Source organism: Scyliorhinus canicula, chromosome 13 (assembly GCF_902713615.1).
Source record: "Scyliorhinus canicula chromosome 13, sScyCan1.1, whole genome shotgun sequence".
NCBI classification, from domain to species: Eukaryota; Metazoa; Chordata; class Chondrichthyes; order Carcharhiniformes; family Scyliorhinidae; genus Scyliorhinus; species Scyliorhinus canicula.
In genome coordinates, this window is record NC_052158.1 from 131,520,881 (window position 1) to 131,539,729 (window position 18,849).

The 18,849-nt window shown below is 43.3% G+C and overlaps 1 protein-coding gene across 39 annotated transcripts in view; it reads right to left on the reverse strand.

Moving 5' to 3' along the window:
* The window catches only part of LOC119976166 (disks large homolog 1), a 426,844-nt gene that overhangs the window by 145,672 nt on the left and 262,323 nt on the right, over positions 1 to 18,849 (reverse strand). For all 39 annotated transcript variants that reach the window (XM_038816405.1, XM_038816435.1, XM_038816400.1 and 36 more), the window contains 2 exons: positions 12,544 to 12,668; positions 5,971 to 6,140 (listed from right to left, as the gene is read on the reverse strand). In XM_038816405.1, coding sequence (XP_038672333.1) covers positions 5,971 to 6,140; positions 12,544 to 12,668 — 295 coding nt within the window. The remainder of the gene's footprint in view (positions 1 to 5,970; positions 6,141 to 12,543; positions 12,669 to 18,849) is intronic.

Genomic DNA, 18,849 nt, shown 5'->3' on the forward strand with positions numbered 1-18,849 from the left:
AGATTCATTCCTTAATAGCAACAAGACCGTTAGCTACATCAGTGAATCACAAGTCATTCCCTTGTTCACTGAACTATCAATACCAGAAAGCATCTGCCAAATTTTGATGCCAGTTACACATAAAACAGAACTGGCCACAGCAAGGGCATCTGAATCTAATAATACGAATTTAAACTGCTCACCTGGAACCAGTGTAACTGGCAAAGAATTATTCCAATAAACTCAAATGTGTTACCAGGACAGAGAAAGTATGAAACCAGAAAATCTAGCTGGCTGGTTCCAAAGCTAAAGGTAAGGAATTTACAGTGAATGGTAGAACCCTCAAGAGTATTGACAGTCAGAGAGATCTTGGTGTACAGGTCCACAGGTCACTGAAAGGGGCAAACAGGTGGAGAAGGTAGTCAAGAAGGCATACGGCATGCTTGCCTTCATTGGCTAGGGCATTGACTATAAAAATTGGCAAGTCATGTTGCAGCTCTATAGAACCTTAGTTAGGCCACACTTGGAGTATAGTGTTCAATTCCAGTTGCCACGCTACCAGAAGGGTGTGGAGGCTTTAGAGAGGGTGCAGAAGAGATTTACCAGGATGTTGCCTGGTATGGCGGGCATTAGCTATGAGGAGAGGTTGAATAAACTCGGTTTGTTCTCACTGGAACGAAGGAGGTTGAGGGGCGACCTGATAGAGGTCTAGAAAATTATGAGGGGCGTAGACAAAGTGGATAGTCAGAGGCTTTTCCCCAGTGTAGAGGGGTTAATTACTAGGGGGCATAGGTTTAAGGTGTGAGGGGCAAGGTTTAGAGGAGATGTAAGAGGTAAGTTTTTTTTTTTTACACAGAGGGTAGTGGGTGCCTGGAACTCGCTGCGGAAGTGGTGGTGGAAGCAGAGACGACAGTGACGTTTAAGGAGCATCTTGACAAATACATGAATAGGATGGGAATAGAGGGATACGGACCCCGGATTTTAGTTTAGAAGGGCAGCATGGTCAGTGCAGGCTTGGAGGGCCGAAGGGCCTGTTCCTGTGCTGTACTTTTCTTTGTTCGTTTGTTCTAACTCTCATTTAATTCTTTCCACAAAGTCTGTCCAATTCTTCCTTAATTATAGAATCATAGCATTTACAATGCAGAAGGAGGCCATTTGCCCCATCGAGTCTGCATTGGCCCTCGGAAAGGGCACCTTACCGAAGCCCACACCTCCACCCATCACCGGAACCCAGTAACCCCACCTAACCTTTTAGGACACTAAGAGCAATTTAACATGGCTAACCCACCTAATCTGCACATCTTTGGACTGTGGGAGGAAACCAGAGCACCCGGAGAAAACCCACACAGACACGGGGAGAACGTGCAGACTCCATACAGACAGTGACCCACGCCAGGAGTCGAACCTGACACTTTGGAGCTGTGAAGCAACTGTGCTAATCACTGTACTACCATGCTGTCCTTAAATATTTGCGCACCACCTGCCTCCAAGGGGCTGTCTATTTTACTCATTTACCACCTTTTGCATAAAGTAGCTATTTTTAAATCTGTAAGCTCTGCATGGGAGAAGGAAGTTAAAGGGTCAACCTACATAACAGTTGATGCAATTCAATGCAATTGAAGTGCGAAGCTGTCTACTTTAGTTCTGAAAAAGTGAAATAAAAATATTTTCTAAATGGTAAGAAAAGCGTAGCGATTTAGGTATTTCATGTACACTAAAAGTTGGTGCACACGTACATACAAGTTAATAGAATGGTAGCCATTAGCTCAAGAGAGCTCTGATGGAAAAATGAGGATGCGATGTTGCACTTGTACAGAGCCTTTCCTGAGACTGCTTCTGGAATAGAGTCCCAAGGAAGAAGTATTAACTATATTAGAGTGTAGTGCAGGTGCACCAGAATGAGGTCAGGGCTTAAATAGTTCAACTATGAGGATAGGCTGCAAGAAATTGGATTGCATCCACATGAATTGTGACGGTTCAGGGATGAGCTGATTACTTATGTGCTTAAAATGATAAAATAATTTGATAAAATAGTTTATGGTGGGAAAATCCAGAACATGAGCCTGCAGATGCTGGGTCAATTGAATTTTACAAAAATCAATAGATTTTTATGCTCGGCAAGGCCTAGAGATTCAAGTCACCCATGAAATGACGGAATGGTTTACTCCTGTTCGTATTGTGGTACTGGAGACAGGCTGACAGAGCGAAAACATCATATAGGCCGCAAACAGGAATTACCAAGTAAGGCCCTGGCCGGAATCAATATTGGCTGTTTACCAGACCACTCAAGTCAGCATAGAAACTCTATCGCTAAGTGGAACTTTATGATCACCCAATTACAGAATTTATCAGTGAACACAACAGGGCAGAAAGACCATGCCATGAATATGTAATTAATGTTGAGATGGTGCAAGTCAACGATAATCAAAGAGACCATCAGGGCGGACGTTTTTTGGGCAGCACTGAAGGCAGTGGTCCGGGGAGAAATTATTTAGTTTATGACTCGTGTGGATAAAGAGAGGGCGGAACATGACCGTCTAGTGAGCGAGATAGTGGAGGTGGACAGGGAATATTCGAGGGTGCCCACGGTGGAGGGATTGGTTACGAGGAAAAAGTTGCAGGGGCAATTTAACAGCTGATAACGGGGAAAGCGATAGGGCAGCTGCATAAGGCAAGAGGGGTGCAATACGAGTATGGGGAGAAGGCGAGCTGCATGCTGGCGCACCAGCTGAGGAAGCAGGCTGTGTCCAGGGAAATATGAAGATCCGGACTGGGGCTAGGGATGTGGTGTCGGAGCCAGGGAAGATAAATGAGGCATTTAGAGAGTATTACCAGGGACTTTATGAGGCGGATCCGGGGGGGACATGAGGTAGTTTCTGGACAAGCTGAAATTTCCCCAGGTGGAGGAAGCAAAGAGGCAGGCATTGGAGGAGCCCCTGGGGCTCAGAGAGATGTTGGATAGTATCAGGGGTATGAAGTCGGGGAAGGCCCTGGGCCGGATGGGTTTCCGGCGGAATTTTATAAGAAATTTGCGGCGGACCTGGCACCACATATGTTGGGGGCGTTTAATGAAGCACTGGAGAAGGGGGAGTTGTCAAAGATGATGACGCAGGCAGTAATCACATTAATCCCCCCAAAAAAAGGGAAGGATCCGGTGGAATTTGTGTGGTATAAACCCATATCACTATTGAACACAGATGTGAAAGTATTGGCTAAGACTAGTTGTTGCGGGGAGCATGGAGGAGTGTGTCCCAGAGGTGGTTGCAAAAGATCAAACAGGCTTCGTGAAGGGCAGGCAACTCGCGAGTAATATAAGACGGCTGTTGAATGTGGTGATAAATCCTTCGAGAGCTCTGGTACCGGAGGTGGTGGTGTCCGTGGATGTGGAGAAGACATTTGATCGGGTGGAGTGGAGGTACTTGTTCGAAGTTTTGGGCCGGGATTTGTGGCATGGTTGTGAGGGTGAGGATGAAGGATATGAGCCCGTGAAACTTTGACTTACACAGGGGTGCCTGCTATCACCGCTGCTGTTTGCGCTAGCTATAGAGCCATTGGCGATGGCGCTCAGGGGGTCAGCAGAGTGGCAGGGGATAATGAGGGGATAGAGGGAGCATCAGGTGTTGCTCTATGTGATGACCTCTTGTTGTATGTTTCGGATCCGTTGGAGAGTATGGGAAGGATTATGGGCCTGTTGGGGAGGTTTGGAAGGTTCTTGGGGTAAAAGCTGAATGTAGGGAAAAACGAGATATTCCCGGTGAATGAGCTGGTACAGCGGCTCATTTAGGGTGGATGCCATTTACGGAACGTGGAACTTAACAAAGCTGGTGGAGGAGGCCAGGGAGGATCTTAAGAGGTGGGATACACTGCACTGAACGTTGGCGGGGATGGTCCAAACGCTGAAAATTAGCCTTGGGGGGGATGGATAGTGTATATAGAAGGTGGAGGGAAGTGGGGTTGGTCAAGGTGAGGGGTTTCCCTCACCTTCCCTGGTCAAGGAGGAAGGGTTCGCCAGTTTGGAGGAGCTAAGGGAGAGGGTAGAGCTGCCGAGGGATATTGAGTTCAGGTATATGCAGGTTAGGGACTTTGCACGAGAGATCCAGAGGGGGTTCCCTAGGTTGCCGACATACACCCTGCTGGAGCGACTGCTGCTTCCCGATGAGGAAGTGGAGGGAAAAATTGGGGATATATATAAGTGGCTGGGTGGTGAGCAGGTGGTGAAGATCAAGGAGAAATGAGAAGCGGAGTTGGGAGGGGAAATCAATTGGGGAGTATGGAGTGAGGCACTGCGAATAGTAAATGGGACCTCCTCTTGTGCAAGGATGAGCCTAATACAGTTTAAGGTGGTGCACAGGGTGCATATGACTCAGGTGAGAATGAGTGGGTTCTCTCAGGGGGTAGCAGATGAGTGAGAGAGGTGTGGGCGGGGGCCAGCGAATCACACGCACATGTTTTGGGGTTGCGAAAAATTATATTCTGGGCGGGAGTGTTCGCGGTCTTAGCCAGGATAGTGGAGCAGGTGGAGGACCCGGACCCTTCGGTGGCGATATTTGGGGATTCAGAGAAGCCGGAGGTCATGGAGAGGAGGAAGGCCGATGTCGTGGCCTTCGCCTCTGATTGCGTGGCGACAAATTTTGCTGGAGTGGCGGTCGGCATCGCCACCGGGGTAGCAGCATGGTTGGGTGACCTGTGTGACTTCCTGTGGTTAGAGAAGTTTAAAGTATGAGTTAAGGGGCTCAGCGGGGGTGTTTGAGAAAAGGTGGGGGGTGTTTGTGACCGTGTTTGAGGAGCTATTTGTCGCAGGGGGGTGGGTGATGGGGAGAGGGTGTGTGGGGGTGGGGTGGTGAAAAAGTGTAAAACTCTGTACAGACTGTATAGTTGATTGTCAGGAAGTATGTTTCCCGGGGTGTTTACTTGCTGTAACCTGCGTTGATACAAGTTTGTAACAAAATATATTTTTTTAAAAAAACAGAGACCATCAGACTCCATAAGTCGCTAATAGCTGGTCAGACAAATGTTGATTGTGTGTCTGTGTGTGTGCGTGCGAGTGTGCACGCGCATCATGTCTCAGCTCTAGCACAACTTAAGAACAGACATCAGAACACTGTCAGTGATAACTTGCAAACCCCCAGGAGCAACGATTGCAGAGGAGTCCTGGGCTCAGAGAAGACGATATCCACACCAAGTGATCGTACCTTAGTCAGGTTCCTTCACTAATGCAGTAGTGAGTCGGAGTCATCTCAGTACTATATTCCCATAAATCACAATTAAGTTAGCTCTTCTGAATAAAGTAGTTGCACGAAATTCAGGTGACTTTCTTGTGTCTGCCTAAGCCGATCGATGAAGGTCTCAGTCAACACTGCTTCTGATCTAAACTGGAGCCCGTTTCAGAATTCATGATAATCTCAAAGATCCCGGCTCTGGGTCACTGCCTGTGTGCAGTTTGCACATTCTCCGCGTGTTTGCTTGGGTTTTGTCCCCACAAAACCAAAGATGTGCAGGGTAGATGGATTGGCCACACTAAATTGCCCCTCAATTGGAAAAATGAATCAAAAAAACAATGACAATCAATATTGGAGCAGCAAGGTAACATGGTGGTTATCACAATTGCTTCACAGCTCTGGGGTCCCAGGTTCGATTCCCAGCTTGGGTCACTGTCTGTGTGGAGTCTGCAAGTTCTCCCATTGTGTGCGTGGTTTTCCTCCGGGTGCTCCGGTTTCCTCCCACAGTCCAAAGATGTGCAGGTTAGGTGGATTGGCCATGGTAAATTGCCCTAAGTGTCCAAAATTGCCCTTTGTGTTGGGTGGGGTTCCTGGGTTATGGGGATAGGGTGGAGGTGTGGGCTTGGATAGGGTGCTCTTCAAAGAGCCGGTGCAGACTTGATGGGCCGAATGGCCTCCTTCTGCACCGTAAATTCTGTGTGTTCAAACTCACATTTGCAATCTATGAAACGTGTGCAAAAAACAAGTTTTTTGTACCTGATGCAGAACCTACCTTTTGGCCCTTTAACAAGTTTTATTTCTAAGATCTTTTCTGTGATTGGTTTCCTTCGCCGCACGTATAATCGCACAATCGATCCAGCCTCTTTTAACGCTTCTACTGCTTTGCTATGAGTTACGTCCCTCACATCTACGTCATTTACCCGAAGAATGCAGTCGTTAACCCTGGAATAAAAAAGATTTGATATCCAAATCATCTTCAAGCCGGACAGCCTTTGTAAGGGAAAAATAATTTAGTGTAAAAATGTAAAGAAACATTTAGTGAAAACTTCACTGGAAAAAAAAAAATCTCATGTCAGTCTTCTATTATGATTTTGCACATGCAACTTATTTTCATGATTTAATTTAATTCCTGCCTCCATTAGCCTTGCTATTTTATTCTTCTGGTTTAGCTCACTGGGCTAAATCGCTGGCTTTTAAAGCAGACCAGCAGCACGGTTCGATTCCCGTACCAGCATCCCCGGATAGGCGCCGGAATGTGGCGACTAGGGGCTTTTCACAGTAACTTCATTGAAGCCTAGTCGTGACAATAAGCGATTTTCATTTCATTTTTCATTTCCTTGTCCCATGCATCAATGCTGGGTGCTGTCGTTTTACAAGTTGTTTGCCTCAATATTTTGGTTGATGGTTCCCTTTTTAAATTTAAATTAATTTTCATGAGTCCTCCATCTAAATTAAAAGGTGAAAATGCTGCATTTATAGTGACATAGTAATGTTTTTAAGAAAACGGGTATTTACTTGGATATCAGTGAGACATATTGTTGTACCATATATTTGTCCGCGGTGTGAGATTTAACAAAATTCATAAATCATTCTACATTAAAGCCAGTGTTTCTTGTTTTTCAGAGAGTGAGTAAATAAAATTTCAGAATGTAGACGCCCAAAACACGCTCGGAAATCCCATGTCATTAAAAATAGAATTTGATTTAGTGAAGTGTGGTAAAGCAATGGCACAGTAGAGCATTGGGAAACTGGCTGAAGGATGGTTAGAGACTAGTTTGACAGCTTTGTGCCAACTTGAGTAACAATGCACCAATGCAAGAGGTTGCAGGCTCTTAAACTATTTGTTATATCACCCTACGCGGACCTGTTTGCCAAAAAGCTCAGTGTCTTGAGCAGTGGCAGGAGGTCTGGAGTGACGACATGGTGGCATGATGAGAAAAAAGCTTTGACAACCGCACCCACCCATAAATCCGACTCTGCATCATAAGCACTTTGACACTATCTTATGGACCACTTTGAAAAGTCGCTCCAGAACCCCAGTGGTTTGTGAAAGCCAGGCTTTGATTTTTTGCTTTGTTTATTCTATTCTCTGCTGGACACAGTGCAGGGGAGAGCAGGTGAGCTGAAAATAAATACGTTGTGAGGCAGAAAGGGAGGTGTGAAAAAAAAGGGAGAAAACAAAGAATAAAGAACAAGCAAAGCATCCGAATATCATATATTGATGGATCCAGAGATACTGGAGCAACTGTTATTCACAGGGAGCGGTCATCATTTTTCAGGATATCTTTCAGCCAGTTCCGATTCCTTTCACCCTGCAGATAATCTCTCAAACACCACAAGTGTGGTACTGGAATTTTATGACAGTTACCTACCTTGGAGACCATGCATGGGAGATTCATGGAGGTAAATAAAATCAATTTGAGGCAAAAATCTAATTATTGTGTTAATATTTTAGAGGTAATGTTTAGCTCTTGGAAGATTGCTGTTGGGAAGGTAACTAAACTGCTGGCCTTTAGACATTGCCAGAACACCCAAAAGAAAGTTACACTTCAGAAGGATATCCATATTTGTTCGAGTCACGCTAAGAGATGTAGAGCCATAAAACAGTTGGTGGTCTTTCTTAGCTGGAGAAATGGACACGTAATGTCGTCACTGTTCGCAAAGAACTGTAGCCCACAAAAAGTTTTGTTTTGGGAGTTAGAACTAAATTTGTTGAAAAGCATTCAATTAACCCCTAAAGGCTGCATCATCATTGTGATGGGTGGAGATAAGACGGTACACGGATTGTAATTTATCTGAGTGCTCCATATCGAAAATTTGCAGCTGTCAGCAGACTCCAGGCAGTTAAGAGTTCGGAGAAGTCCTGAGAGCCGCTGGGTGCGGTTAGGACTCAAGAGAAGCCCTGGGAGCGAGGTGTCGGCGGAACGTTGCTTGTTTGTGCTACAATCAGTTCGGGTTCGAGAGAATCCCAGATAACCAATTTTAGCTCAGTACAGCCTGGAGTTCAGAGAAATCCAGGGGCAGTGCTATCTTAACAAAGCTTGCAGCCTGCAAGAGACCTGGAAGTGTGCCACATTAGAAGCAGAAGTGCAACTTTGGGAATCCCATGGAAAGTAGTCTCAAGCGGAGAGATTGAGATAGTCCAAGTCAGAGATACTTTTGAGGGAATTCAGAGGTTAGATCTTTGAAAGTGGAGAGTTAAAATCCCTCGTGAAGGAGATGGAGTTGTAATGAAATTTTGTGACTCTCAATAACCACTGATATCTGAGTGGGTTTCTGGAAAATCCATAGAATCAGTCTTGATCGCAACTGCCATTTGATGTGAAGTGTGGTGTGTTCAACCAAAGTGTGCCTGTTAATTTGTGTTTGCGTCATGTTAATTCAGTTTGTCACAATATGAAATAGATTTTATAAATTTGCAAACTTCAACTTTGTACAGTAAAGTTTATTTGTTTAAAACTGTGGATTATTGTGGTTTTATTCTACTAGCGGGTAACTGGGATTTAAAACTTTGCCTACTTTTTAAAAAAAAAGAAGTTACTGGTCCCTAACCAGATAACAGGACGCGTTAACTTGATTTTTTTTAAACTGAAGTTTCAAGGAGTGAAACTGGCCTTCGCCATTCATGAAAAATGGACTAATACCAAAATAGCAGCCTGTTTTACAACATGCCCAATTTTATTTTCCATTGACTACTGTTGGAAGACCAATTTAACCCTGAGTCCTGTGGCTATATGGAGATTCCAATGTCCTCAAGTGCTGCTAAACTCTGCATGCGAGCTTCTACATAGCACTTCAAATGACTACATTGCTTGGATTATGTGCAGTTTTATCACTGGTATTCTACACAGAATTTCTGTAAAAATATATTTCCTTACACCATTATTAATTTTCAAACTTTGATGAATGCCAATGCTAAAAGCCATTTTAAGTACACCGTATAAAAATATAATACTGTTAATAGCAAAGATAGATTCCACCATTAATGTCAAATATAAAATAGCAGAATAACTCTAAAGTGAGTAAAACTAAGCAGATTGTCACGGTGCTTCCTTCTTGCTCATTTGTAAACTCTAACATCCATAGGCAGTACAATGCAAAATGATGAATATAATAAGCTGAATACTGACATTTGTCTTTGAGTTACTTCAGGATGAAGCAGAACTAACTGGGTTAAGATGTGCCAGATATAATGCTGAGAAATTATTTCTATAGGAGAAATGAGGAAACATTATGCAGAAATGCACAAACTTTGCATTTTATTGAGGTGATCACACTTTACATCCACTGTAAATTTTCATAGGCAGGGCTATGAACCTAATCCATGTGATCCAAGAGAGACAACAATAATGTTTTCTTGAAATAGGAGAGGAGACGGCAAGGTGGCTCAGTGGTTAAAACTGCTGCCTCACGGCGCCGAGGACCTGGGTTCAGTCCCAGCTCCGGGTTACTGTCCGTGGGGAATTTGCACATTCTCACTTGTCTGCATGGGTCTTGTCCCCATAACCCAAAAAGATGCGCAGGGTAGGTGGATTAGCCACGCTAAATTGCCCATTAATTGGGGAAAACAAAATAACTGGATACTCTAAATTTATAACAAAAAATGGGAGACAATGTTAGGAAATGATTTGGGGGTCAGCTTTTCATGAAGTTCAACAGTTGCCTTAAATCACCAACAAATTAATCCAAAGCATTCAGATTTTGTGGTGGAAACATAATTGGTTCCAGATTTTGATCGATCCTGTGAGCAAGGAGTCCAGGCAAATTTAAGTAGTTTATCCTCTAAATCTTATGCAAATCCTCAATCAGATCATCCCTCAATCTCCTGCACTTAAAGAAACATAACCCACCTTCGTAAATTAATTCACAAAGCTGCAATAGGATTCTGGTGAATCTGCACTGCACCTCTTTTTTCCTCAGGTGTAGTGCTGAGGACCGAATATGGTACTCCAGATGATATTTGAGCAAGACACTCATACAATCTGAGCACAACTTCGCCTCCAGCCACCTCCACCCAGCACAACCCACTCCCAACCAGCACAACCTCAGGATCTCCACCTGATGGGGCTGGGGGAGCAGGTTGCCAGCAGGAATACAGGAGTCAGGCTTTGGCTTGAACTGAGGAGCACCAGAACTAACCTCTCAGCGGGTGATCATCACACTCTTGCCTTGTATATTGACCCGCTGTCATAGGCACATTACCCTGGAGTGATGTTAGACAGGCCCTGGGAGGGTGGTAAAGGGTAGTCAGTGGGGGTGGGGGGTGGCGAAGGATCAGAGAATGCAGGAGAAAGAGGAAGAGGGGAAATGATGAGAGGGAGGGGAACAGAGGTGGGGGTGAACCAGGGCCAGGAGGGTGGGGAGAGAAAGAGAAGAGTAAAGGGTGTGAGCTGATCGACAGAGCCTCGTTCTATGAGGCGCAGGTCCTCCCCTGGCTTGTCCTCCAGCCCCTCCTGGTCTGGTTCCTCCCCACCATCCCGAGGCCACATGTCCTTCCTTCTCCAGCATGTCACCCGCTGCTGTGCCAGGATGTGGAGGACATAGCAGATCACCACAAAGCGGCAAGGCCTTTGGAGGATGCAGTACATTGCACCACCGGAGCTTTCCAGGCATTGGAACCGCATTTTCAGCCGTCTAATGCACTGCCCAATGACAGCATGAGTGGCAGCATGGGCCTCGTTATATTGAATCTTCGCCTCTGTCTACAGCCTCCACACTGGCATCATCAGCCAGGACCTCAGTGGGTATCTCTTATCCCACAAGAGCCAACCCATCATCCTGGGGTGGTTCTCAAAGACACTGGGTATATCTCAGAGTTTTCAAGGACAACATGCTCCCAGGGAAGCTGGTCAATAGTTGAACATTCATGAAGTGCGCTTCCTGGTACCTCGGTGCATTCAAGGCGACAGGCGTGCGATCTATTAGTCCCTGGACATGCAGCATCCCGGACATGGCAGAGAATCCTGCTACCTGGGCATCTTGATGGGTATGTTTCAGCCCAAAGTTAATAGTCAGTTGCCCGGGCGTTCAGGGCATCCGTGAATTTATGGGTCGTGCCAAAAGAAAGCCTTCTTGCTTTTTGTACCTGTCCACTAAGTTTTTGTGATTTGCATACATGGACAGCCAAATCCATTGGCTCCTCCAGAATTTCTTTCTCACCATTTTGCAAATAATGCTTTTGTCAGTACTGTTCCATATAAAATGAAACAATCCAAAAATGCTTTACTATTGTTCCCTTTAAGATAAGATAGAGTCGCCATAGCCCCAGATGACCATAGGCTGCTTTCTCCTTTGAGGGGGGTGGCTGACTGTTGGTGGTTTTATGCGAGGATCACCACACCTCAGGCGAGGGGGCAAGGTTGAAAAGGCGGAGCATTCATGAATAACCTCAGCCGGTACGAGAATTGAACTGGTAGTGCTGGCCTTGCTCTGCACCAGAAACTAACCCATTGAGCTAAGCCGGCCCCGGTTCCCTTTAAGAGCCTACTGGCTCCTCAATGTCTCCAAATGTAACTGACGTGTCAATCACACAAAGATGTGTGATGTATAGTGCAACTTACTTGACCAGAGTATTCATTTCAAGAATGAACAGCAATTCCACATTCCTGTCTCAAAAATGGCACACAGCTAGACACTACTTTACAATGCTTCGACTTTGAAAAACAGCACAAATTCAAACTTCCAATGAACAACACTACATGCACACAATCATCCCTCTGGCACCACTCTCAGCAAGTCAGACAGCAGGCTGTTTTATACGGATGGAAGTGCTACATTCAGGCAATGCCCAAAAGCTTAATAGGCTTATTACTTTATTGAGGCCACAAAGCAAGCTTCTGCTCAATTCAAGTTTAATTACACTTAAGACTGCTAGTAAATACCGAAGATGAAATAAGATTGGGGAGGCAATTTTCAATCATGGGCTGCAGAAATTCAGACTCTTGTCCCAAGATGCATTTTACTAATTGAGGAGTTTTGTAAATTCCAAATAACTGGTTTCTTTTTTTTCCCCTTAAAACAAAACATTAACATGCTGAAGCTCAATGAGCAAGAGATGAGCATATGCACGTACCTTTATAAATTATACATTTCCTGCTTTTGGTTATCTTGAAATTATTCACAGCCTCAATTATGACTTTCCTTTAATAATGAACTAATTCTAATGGCTACATTGACAGCTTCATTCATGGTTAAAATCTGAACTCCTCTTAGAAAGTCAAAGACACATCTCAACAGCACCTTCTGTGAAGATAAGGCCCATCAAACATTGTGCAGCAGACATGACAGAATCTACCTTTATTTTATGTAGGAAAGCAAAAGGCAACAGATTAATAGTTGGACTTACCGCAGTCTTCCATCCTGTGCAGCTGCACCTCCTGCAATGATTTTTGTGATGAATATGCTGGGATCATCACCAATGTGCGGATTATCTGTGCCACCTGCAATGCTGAAGCCGAGGCCAGAATTTCCCTATGTGTAAGTGCATAAATAGAAAATCAGGCATAAAACTAATTTATTGAAAAGAGAAAATAAGTCATTATGAAAACGCTTTAGTGGGAATCAGTGAAGGCTGCATTTTTGTTGGCAGCAGGGTATTCGCCAACAAGGCAATCAGTACCTTATATTTTCGTTTCACCTTTTTATGGTGTTAACTGAGAATTCGTAACAAAATATTAAAAGGATAGCACCAAATCAGAAGCTCTGGTGAAAATTTTGGTGAACTAAAGCTTGGCAGACAGTAAAATGTGGCTTCACCATCTCTATGGAGACCCTGATCTTAACCCAGCCATTAGCAGAGATAAAGACACAAAACGTAGGAAAAACTCAGGTCAGGCAGCATCTGTGGAGGGAGAAGGAGTTAACATTTTGCATCCATATGACTCCTCCCCATCCCTTCAGCAGAGGTCAGGTGCTTCCCAAAAAGGAAAAATGAAAAACGCTATTTATAACCATTGATTGTTGACAAAAAGTTGTATTACAGGTTTGGAAAGAGGTCACTTGTATTCATACCCCCCTACTCCCCATCACCCAAGTAATTTAATAAATTTGAGTCATGGTTCATGGTTATGGTTATGCCCAAAATGACATTTTTGGAAGGTTGAACCTTCAAAAATTTATAAAAAACAATGTTCATTTGAAAAAAATGTATCACTTTTTTTCTATTTTCCAATAAGAATTGCTTCTCTGATGCTGCATAAAAAAAACAACTTTTTGAATTCATGCTCTTTTCCAATTTGACAGAGCTTCACTTAAAAACAATCAAGCACTGTCAATGAAAAGGTAAGTTGCTCGCACATTCATTTTTCTGTCCGATATTTGAATTTATTAAATAATTTTTTAAAAGTTTCTTTACCCCCAAAATCTTTTTGTTGCTGGTTATTACATGTGCAATCGTTGACAGAGACCACAGGTTTCACCAGTGCACTCAGTGAGCTGTGGATTGCTCCTTTGAGTATTAATTTCCCACCTATGCCAATTCACCTGCACTATATGCCAGAGACAAGCATAAGAAATTGGAGCTGAAATAGGCCATTATTAGAGGTCATTGCTGCTCTGGTAAACAGATGTCCCAAATCTTAATCTTATCTGACATAAAAACTGCTGTTGAAAAAAAAAAAATTATTGGGATGTTATTTAAAATATTTAATTCAAATTGATGCCCCCATTTTTTAATGAGTTCTCAAATTGTCCAAAAGTGAGGATAACAATTTTAGTCTCAATATTGCGCATTTTATATTCAAAACCCATTTACTACATTCACTGGCTAAGTCCACATGCAGTGGACTAAGTCATCCTACAATCCATTCAGAAGTAAAATATAGACTCTTCCAAGGGTTAACATCAGCAGATTCTGCTGCTCATTAATCCTAACCACTGTGCTCACACATGAAAGGGCGGAAATAAATTGATTCTCCAATGCGTGAAGGAGTAAGGACATTGAAGAATGAGATGTTATTTCAGTTTTGTACACAAGCAAAATAAGCCTAAATTGGAAGCGAAGGGTTTCCCTGTCCTTTAAGGTGAAGTGGTGGCATTTCACGTGTCATAATGTTTGTCACAGTTTTCTTATGTTACACATACACTCACAAATCTGCTCTCTGCTATATCACTTAAACACGTGAATCACCAAACACTTCTTTTGACTATTGGCACATGTCAGGGAAGGAATTACACAAGAAAAATCAACAACAGCTTGTATTGTCCCTTTAACGTCCCTAGATACTGCCCAGAAATATCAACAATAAAACATGGCTGGGGAAGATGGCTTAGACCAAGAGACAGGTGCTGAGAGGAAGAAAAAGATGTTGAGGGGTTTACAAAGCAAACCCCAGAGCCTTGGGCTGATGCGGCTGAAGCCACAGCCACCAATGATAGAGCAATTTTTAAAATGACAGAATTAGACAATGCAGATATTTCAGAGTTGTGGGGCGAGAGGGGATTGCAAAGTTGAAGGGCCATGGCCATATAGGGATTTGAAAAGAAGAATGAGGATTTCAAAACCAACAAGTAGCTTATGAGGGAGCCAATGAGGATCAGCAAACAGGGGAGAAGGCTCAATGGGACTTGGTACACGTAAGCATGTGGGCAGCAGAGCTTTGAATAACCTAATATTTACAGAGGGTAGAATGCAAGAGGCCAGCCAGAACTGCATTGGTACAGTTGAGTCAAGTTGAGATATAACAAAGGCACAAAGGTTTCAGCAGGTGAGCTGAGTTAGGGGCGGAGTCAGGTGATGCTCCAGAGGTGGAAATGGGTCTTTGCAGGCAGATAATATTCCCTTCATTTCTGAGATTTATCGTCCAAATAAATTTATTCTGACCCAGTACTGCTCCCTACAGGCAAAGAGTGGACCACTTTATCTGATGTCAAAAGCATGCAACTTCCAACAGCAGACAGTAAATGACACATGAATGATCTAGTCACTGTTACCATCTTGGGTTCTATTGTATGCCTTATACCCAAGATAGAAGCATTCCATCCATTTGAAGGAAACTTCAAGGATGAAGAGATCTTGTGGTTTCTAGTTTTAGTCACTCTTGTGGGACATTCCTGTTAGGACAGAAAGAACACAGTTCTCAGCATATGCTGTTTGTGGACGGGGAAACAATGAAGCCTTTTTTCAGCTGGCAGCTTTTATTCTTCCACTGGCAACAGCACCATCATTCTTTTTTATTTTTACAGCTCCCAACAGTTAAGAAGGATGGCTGATTTTGTGTTTATTTTGCTGAAAATTAAGCTGGTTTATGTTTTGCTAATGCTCCATTGCAAACGTCTTAGTCTTCAAGGTATTCTCCCTCATACTGGATACATTTGAATTACCATGCAGCAATTAGAAAGGAGGAAATAAATGGCATGTGTAGACTTCAGTTTCTCTATTGTCATTAAGCTCATCAATAGACGATTTTGCTTTTGCTGAAGTATGCTGGACATTTTGGGAATGGAAAGTTTTTAAAAAGTTGATAAACGTCAAACTATTTTGATTGGGACTGGCCTAAAAGATGCTTAGATAGTGACAAGCATTCAGTTCAAAGAAATGTTGGCTTTATAAATTTGCCAATTTCCAAGCAGGGTCCCTTCCCCCAAAGATTCAGGGTCAAACACTACACACTGAAATGACTCTTGCTCAGATAGGTTCTACGATTACCATGTGACTTTATAGTGTCGGGCAAGGATGATATTTATGGACCTATTTCCTATCTGGCAACAGTTTACAATGACTAATGAATGACAATGTACTAGCCAACAGCATAGTTGGAACCCCAAGGCAATGACTCGTTCAAGTCCCCACCGGATTTGATAAATGATTTCTCAATTTTCCAAGCGCTCTATCCACTTCAACTTCACTCAAGGGAAAGAAATGATGATTACAAGGGAGAGCAACCATGTGGACTTAGCATGTTATAAAAGAGATAAACATGATCAGGATATTGCAAAATCTTCAAAGAAATATGTAAACACAGATTTCCTTCGTGTGAGACAACTATTCTATGGAGGGAAAAAAAACAAGAGGGACGGATCAAAGACACAAACTTGATTAAATAATTATCACAGCTGTTTGGAATGCAGTTGGACACAAGATTTTCAAGCAAGCAACTGCAGAATAATTCAACAAATTTTCTAGTAACATAAATTATTAATCCTCTTGTGCAAAGGTCACATGAAGCGCACAGTGAAATTTGGCTCCCATATTATTCAGGCCCTTCTTGACCAAAAAGGACCAATGTGAACTGAAGCCTACAATAGAAAACAAAGTCACGTTTGCATGAATCAAGTGCAAGTGCCAGATCAAAATTCCCACTATATAGTACATCACAGCAATGGGAGGTTTGATGAATTTCATAGTGCTTTTTAAATAATGGGAAACTTGATGAATTTCAGAGTTTTTAAAATGAAAGTGAGGATATTTTAGTGACATCCTTTTCAGCCATGTTTATAATTTGCAAGCAAGCGGTTTGTTCTATAAATATTCAAACTGCAGATGAATTAACAGTTAGATCAGATTGGTTTACTGGCATATCACGTGGGCAGGTGGCCAGCTCTAGTACAGGTTGAATAAATCTCCCTAGACTCTAACATGCATTGTACCGCTTGTGAAATAAAAGGTCAGACATGCAGCCTAATTTTAACGATCCTCCTCAATCGATCCCCTTGATGAGCAGAAACTAACCACATGGTGGTTTGTAGCCATAAACCAGGCTTTATCCTATTCATCGACATATCCTTTGCAGTGAAAACACAAATCCCTTTTTATCCTCCAATGTCTTTCTCGGAAAAATAAATCTTAATGATCATTTGGTTATGCATAACACATCACAGACGAAACTCAAATTGTAAAAGGGCACAGTAGTTTTGAGAATTTGTTGCCACATTCCAGTGACTACAACTACAGCAGATTACCAAAGGCTTGAAAATAGGAATATTTTCACATGCTTAAATGTGGTAAATATTGGTAAAAACAAATAATTTCAAATAAATGTGGAATATTTTAAAAGAAAGTGCTTTCTGCATGGTTCAGCATCAGAGCCATAAAAGCCCCAGGTTCCAACATATTAATTTCTGGTTTGTCTCGAATTTGTTGACTTCAATTGGGATGAGCAGTTGGCATGTGCCTGTGAGATTGTGAGGTGGGAGGAGATAGTAGTGGGGGGGGGATCTGGAGAGAAACAAGCCAGCCCCCCACTGCACGAGTGCCAGTAAAACAGCAGGATCAGGATAACCTGGCATACTTGGTAATTCAATAGCTGCTGATAATCACCACTGAAGGTTCATGTGAATGAGGTGATGGAAGGTAACCATTGCCAGCAAGCAAGGACCTATTTTTTGCTGGGAAGGTAGCGGATGAAATTGGAGGAAATGATTGGTAGTCATGGCTACGTTGGTGCAGATAGAATTGAATGGAGGTCATGTAGGGGGTCTGGTCTGGGGGCATGAGTGACGGCCTTACTCCTGGTTCTCACTGACAAAGTATTTGTCAAATCCAGTGGTTGATTCCACTTTGAAGATATAGAGACAATTTCAACATAATTTTAAACCGAGGTCGAAGCTGGCTCCCATCTGTGCGAGCCGGCAAGATTAGATACCATGTCCAGGGGGGTGGGAAGTGAAGGGGCTGGAGAGTGTGAGCGATTTGTTCCTATAGAGGAGCGATTTGCCGGTCCAAAGGAATTGACGGAAACGCTTGGGCTCTCAGGGTTAAATTCATTCAGAGATCCCCAAGTTCGCAACTTTGTGAAATGGATTTTTTGACATTCCCCGTCTACCAACATCTCTAATGGAGAGGGTCCTTTTGCTCGCAGGGTCACAGGAAAGGAGCACTTCCATTATTTATGGATGGATTTTGTCGGACGATTCTGTGTCAGCGAAGGGGGCTAAGGCTAGGTGGGAGACGTTCGAATCCATATTGGATGAGGAGGTGGAGTGAGGCCCTTTGGAGAGTGAACTCCACATTCTCGTGCGGGAGGCTTGGTTTGATCTAACTTTTTAAAAAACTTTTAGAGTACCCAATTATTTTTTCCAATTAAGGGGCAATTTAGCGTGGCCAATCCACCTACTTTGTACATCTTTGGTTGCGGGGGTGAAACCCACGCAGACACAGGGAGTACGTGCAAACTTCAAACGGACAGTGACCCAGAGCCGGGATTCGAACCTGGGTCCTCAGCGCCATAGGCAGCAATGCGAACCACTGTGCCACCGTGCTGCCCCTTGATCCAATTTAAGGTAGTTTTTAAGGGTGTACCTGACCTCAAGTCCAGAATGAGTTGCTTCTTTTCGGGGTGGAGGACAATGTGTGAGGAATGTTCAGGAAGTCCTGCTAACCACGCATACATGCTTTGGTTTTGTCGCAAGCTTGTGGGGTTTAGGGTCTCCTTCTTTAGCTCGGAGGACAGTACAGCTGGGTGGAGGTCTCCATCTCCATCCAGTGCCTTGGTGTGGCTGGGGGAACTGATGCAGTTCTTATACCTCAGGAAAGTCAAGTACACCGTGAAGGGAGCAATAGGTTTTGGTAGGGTTGTGTTATTTTTGTGTTTTATGGTTGATGTATGTAAATTTGTTTATCTTTTCTATTTTGCATTTCATAAATTGAAAAATGTTAATAAAATATATATTTTTTAATAATTGCTAGTCACATGAAATTTCGATCAGGTGAATT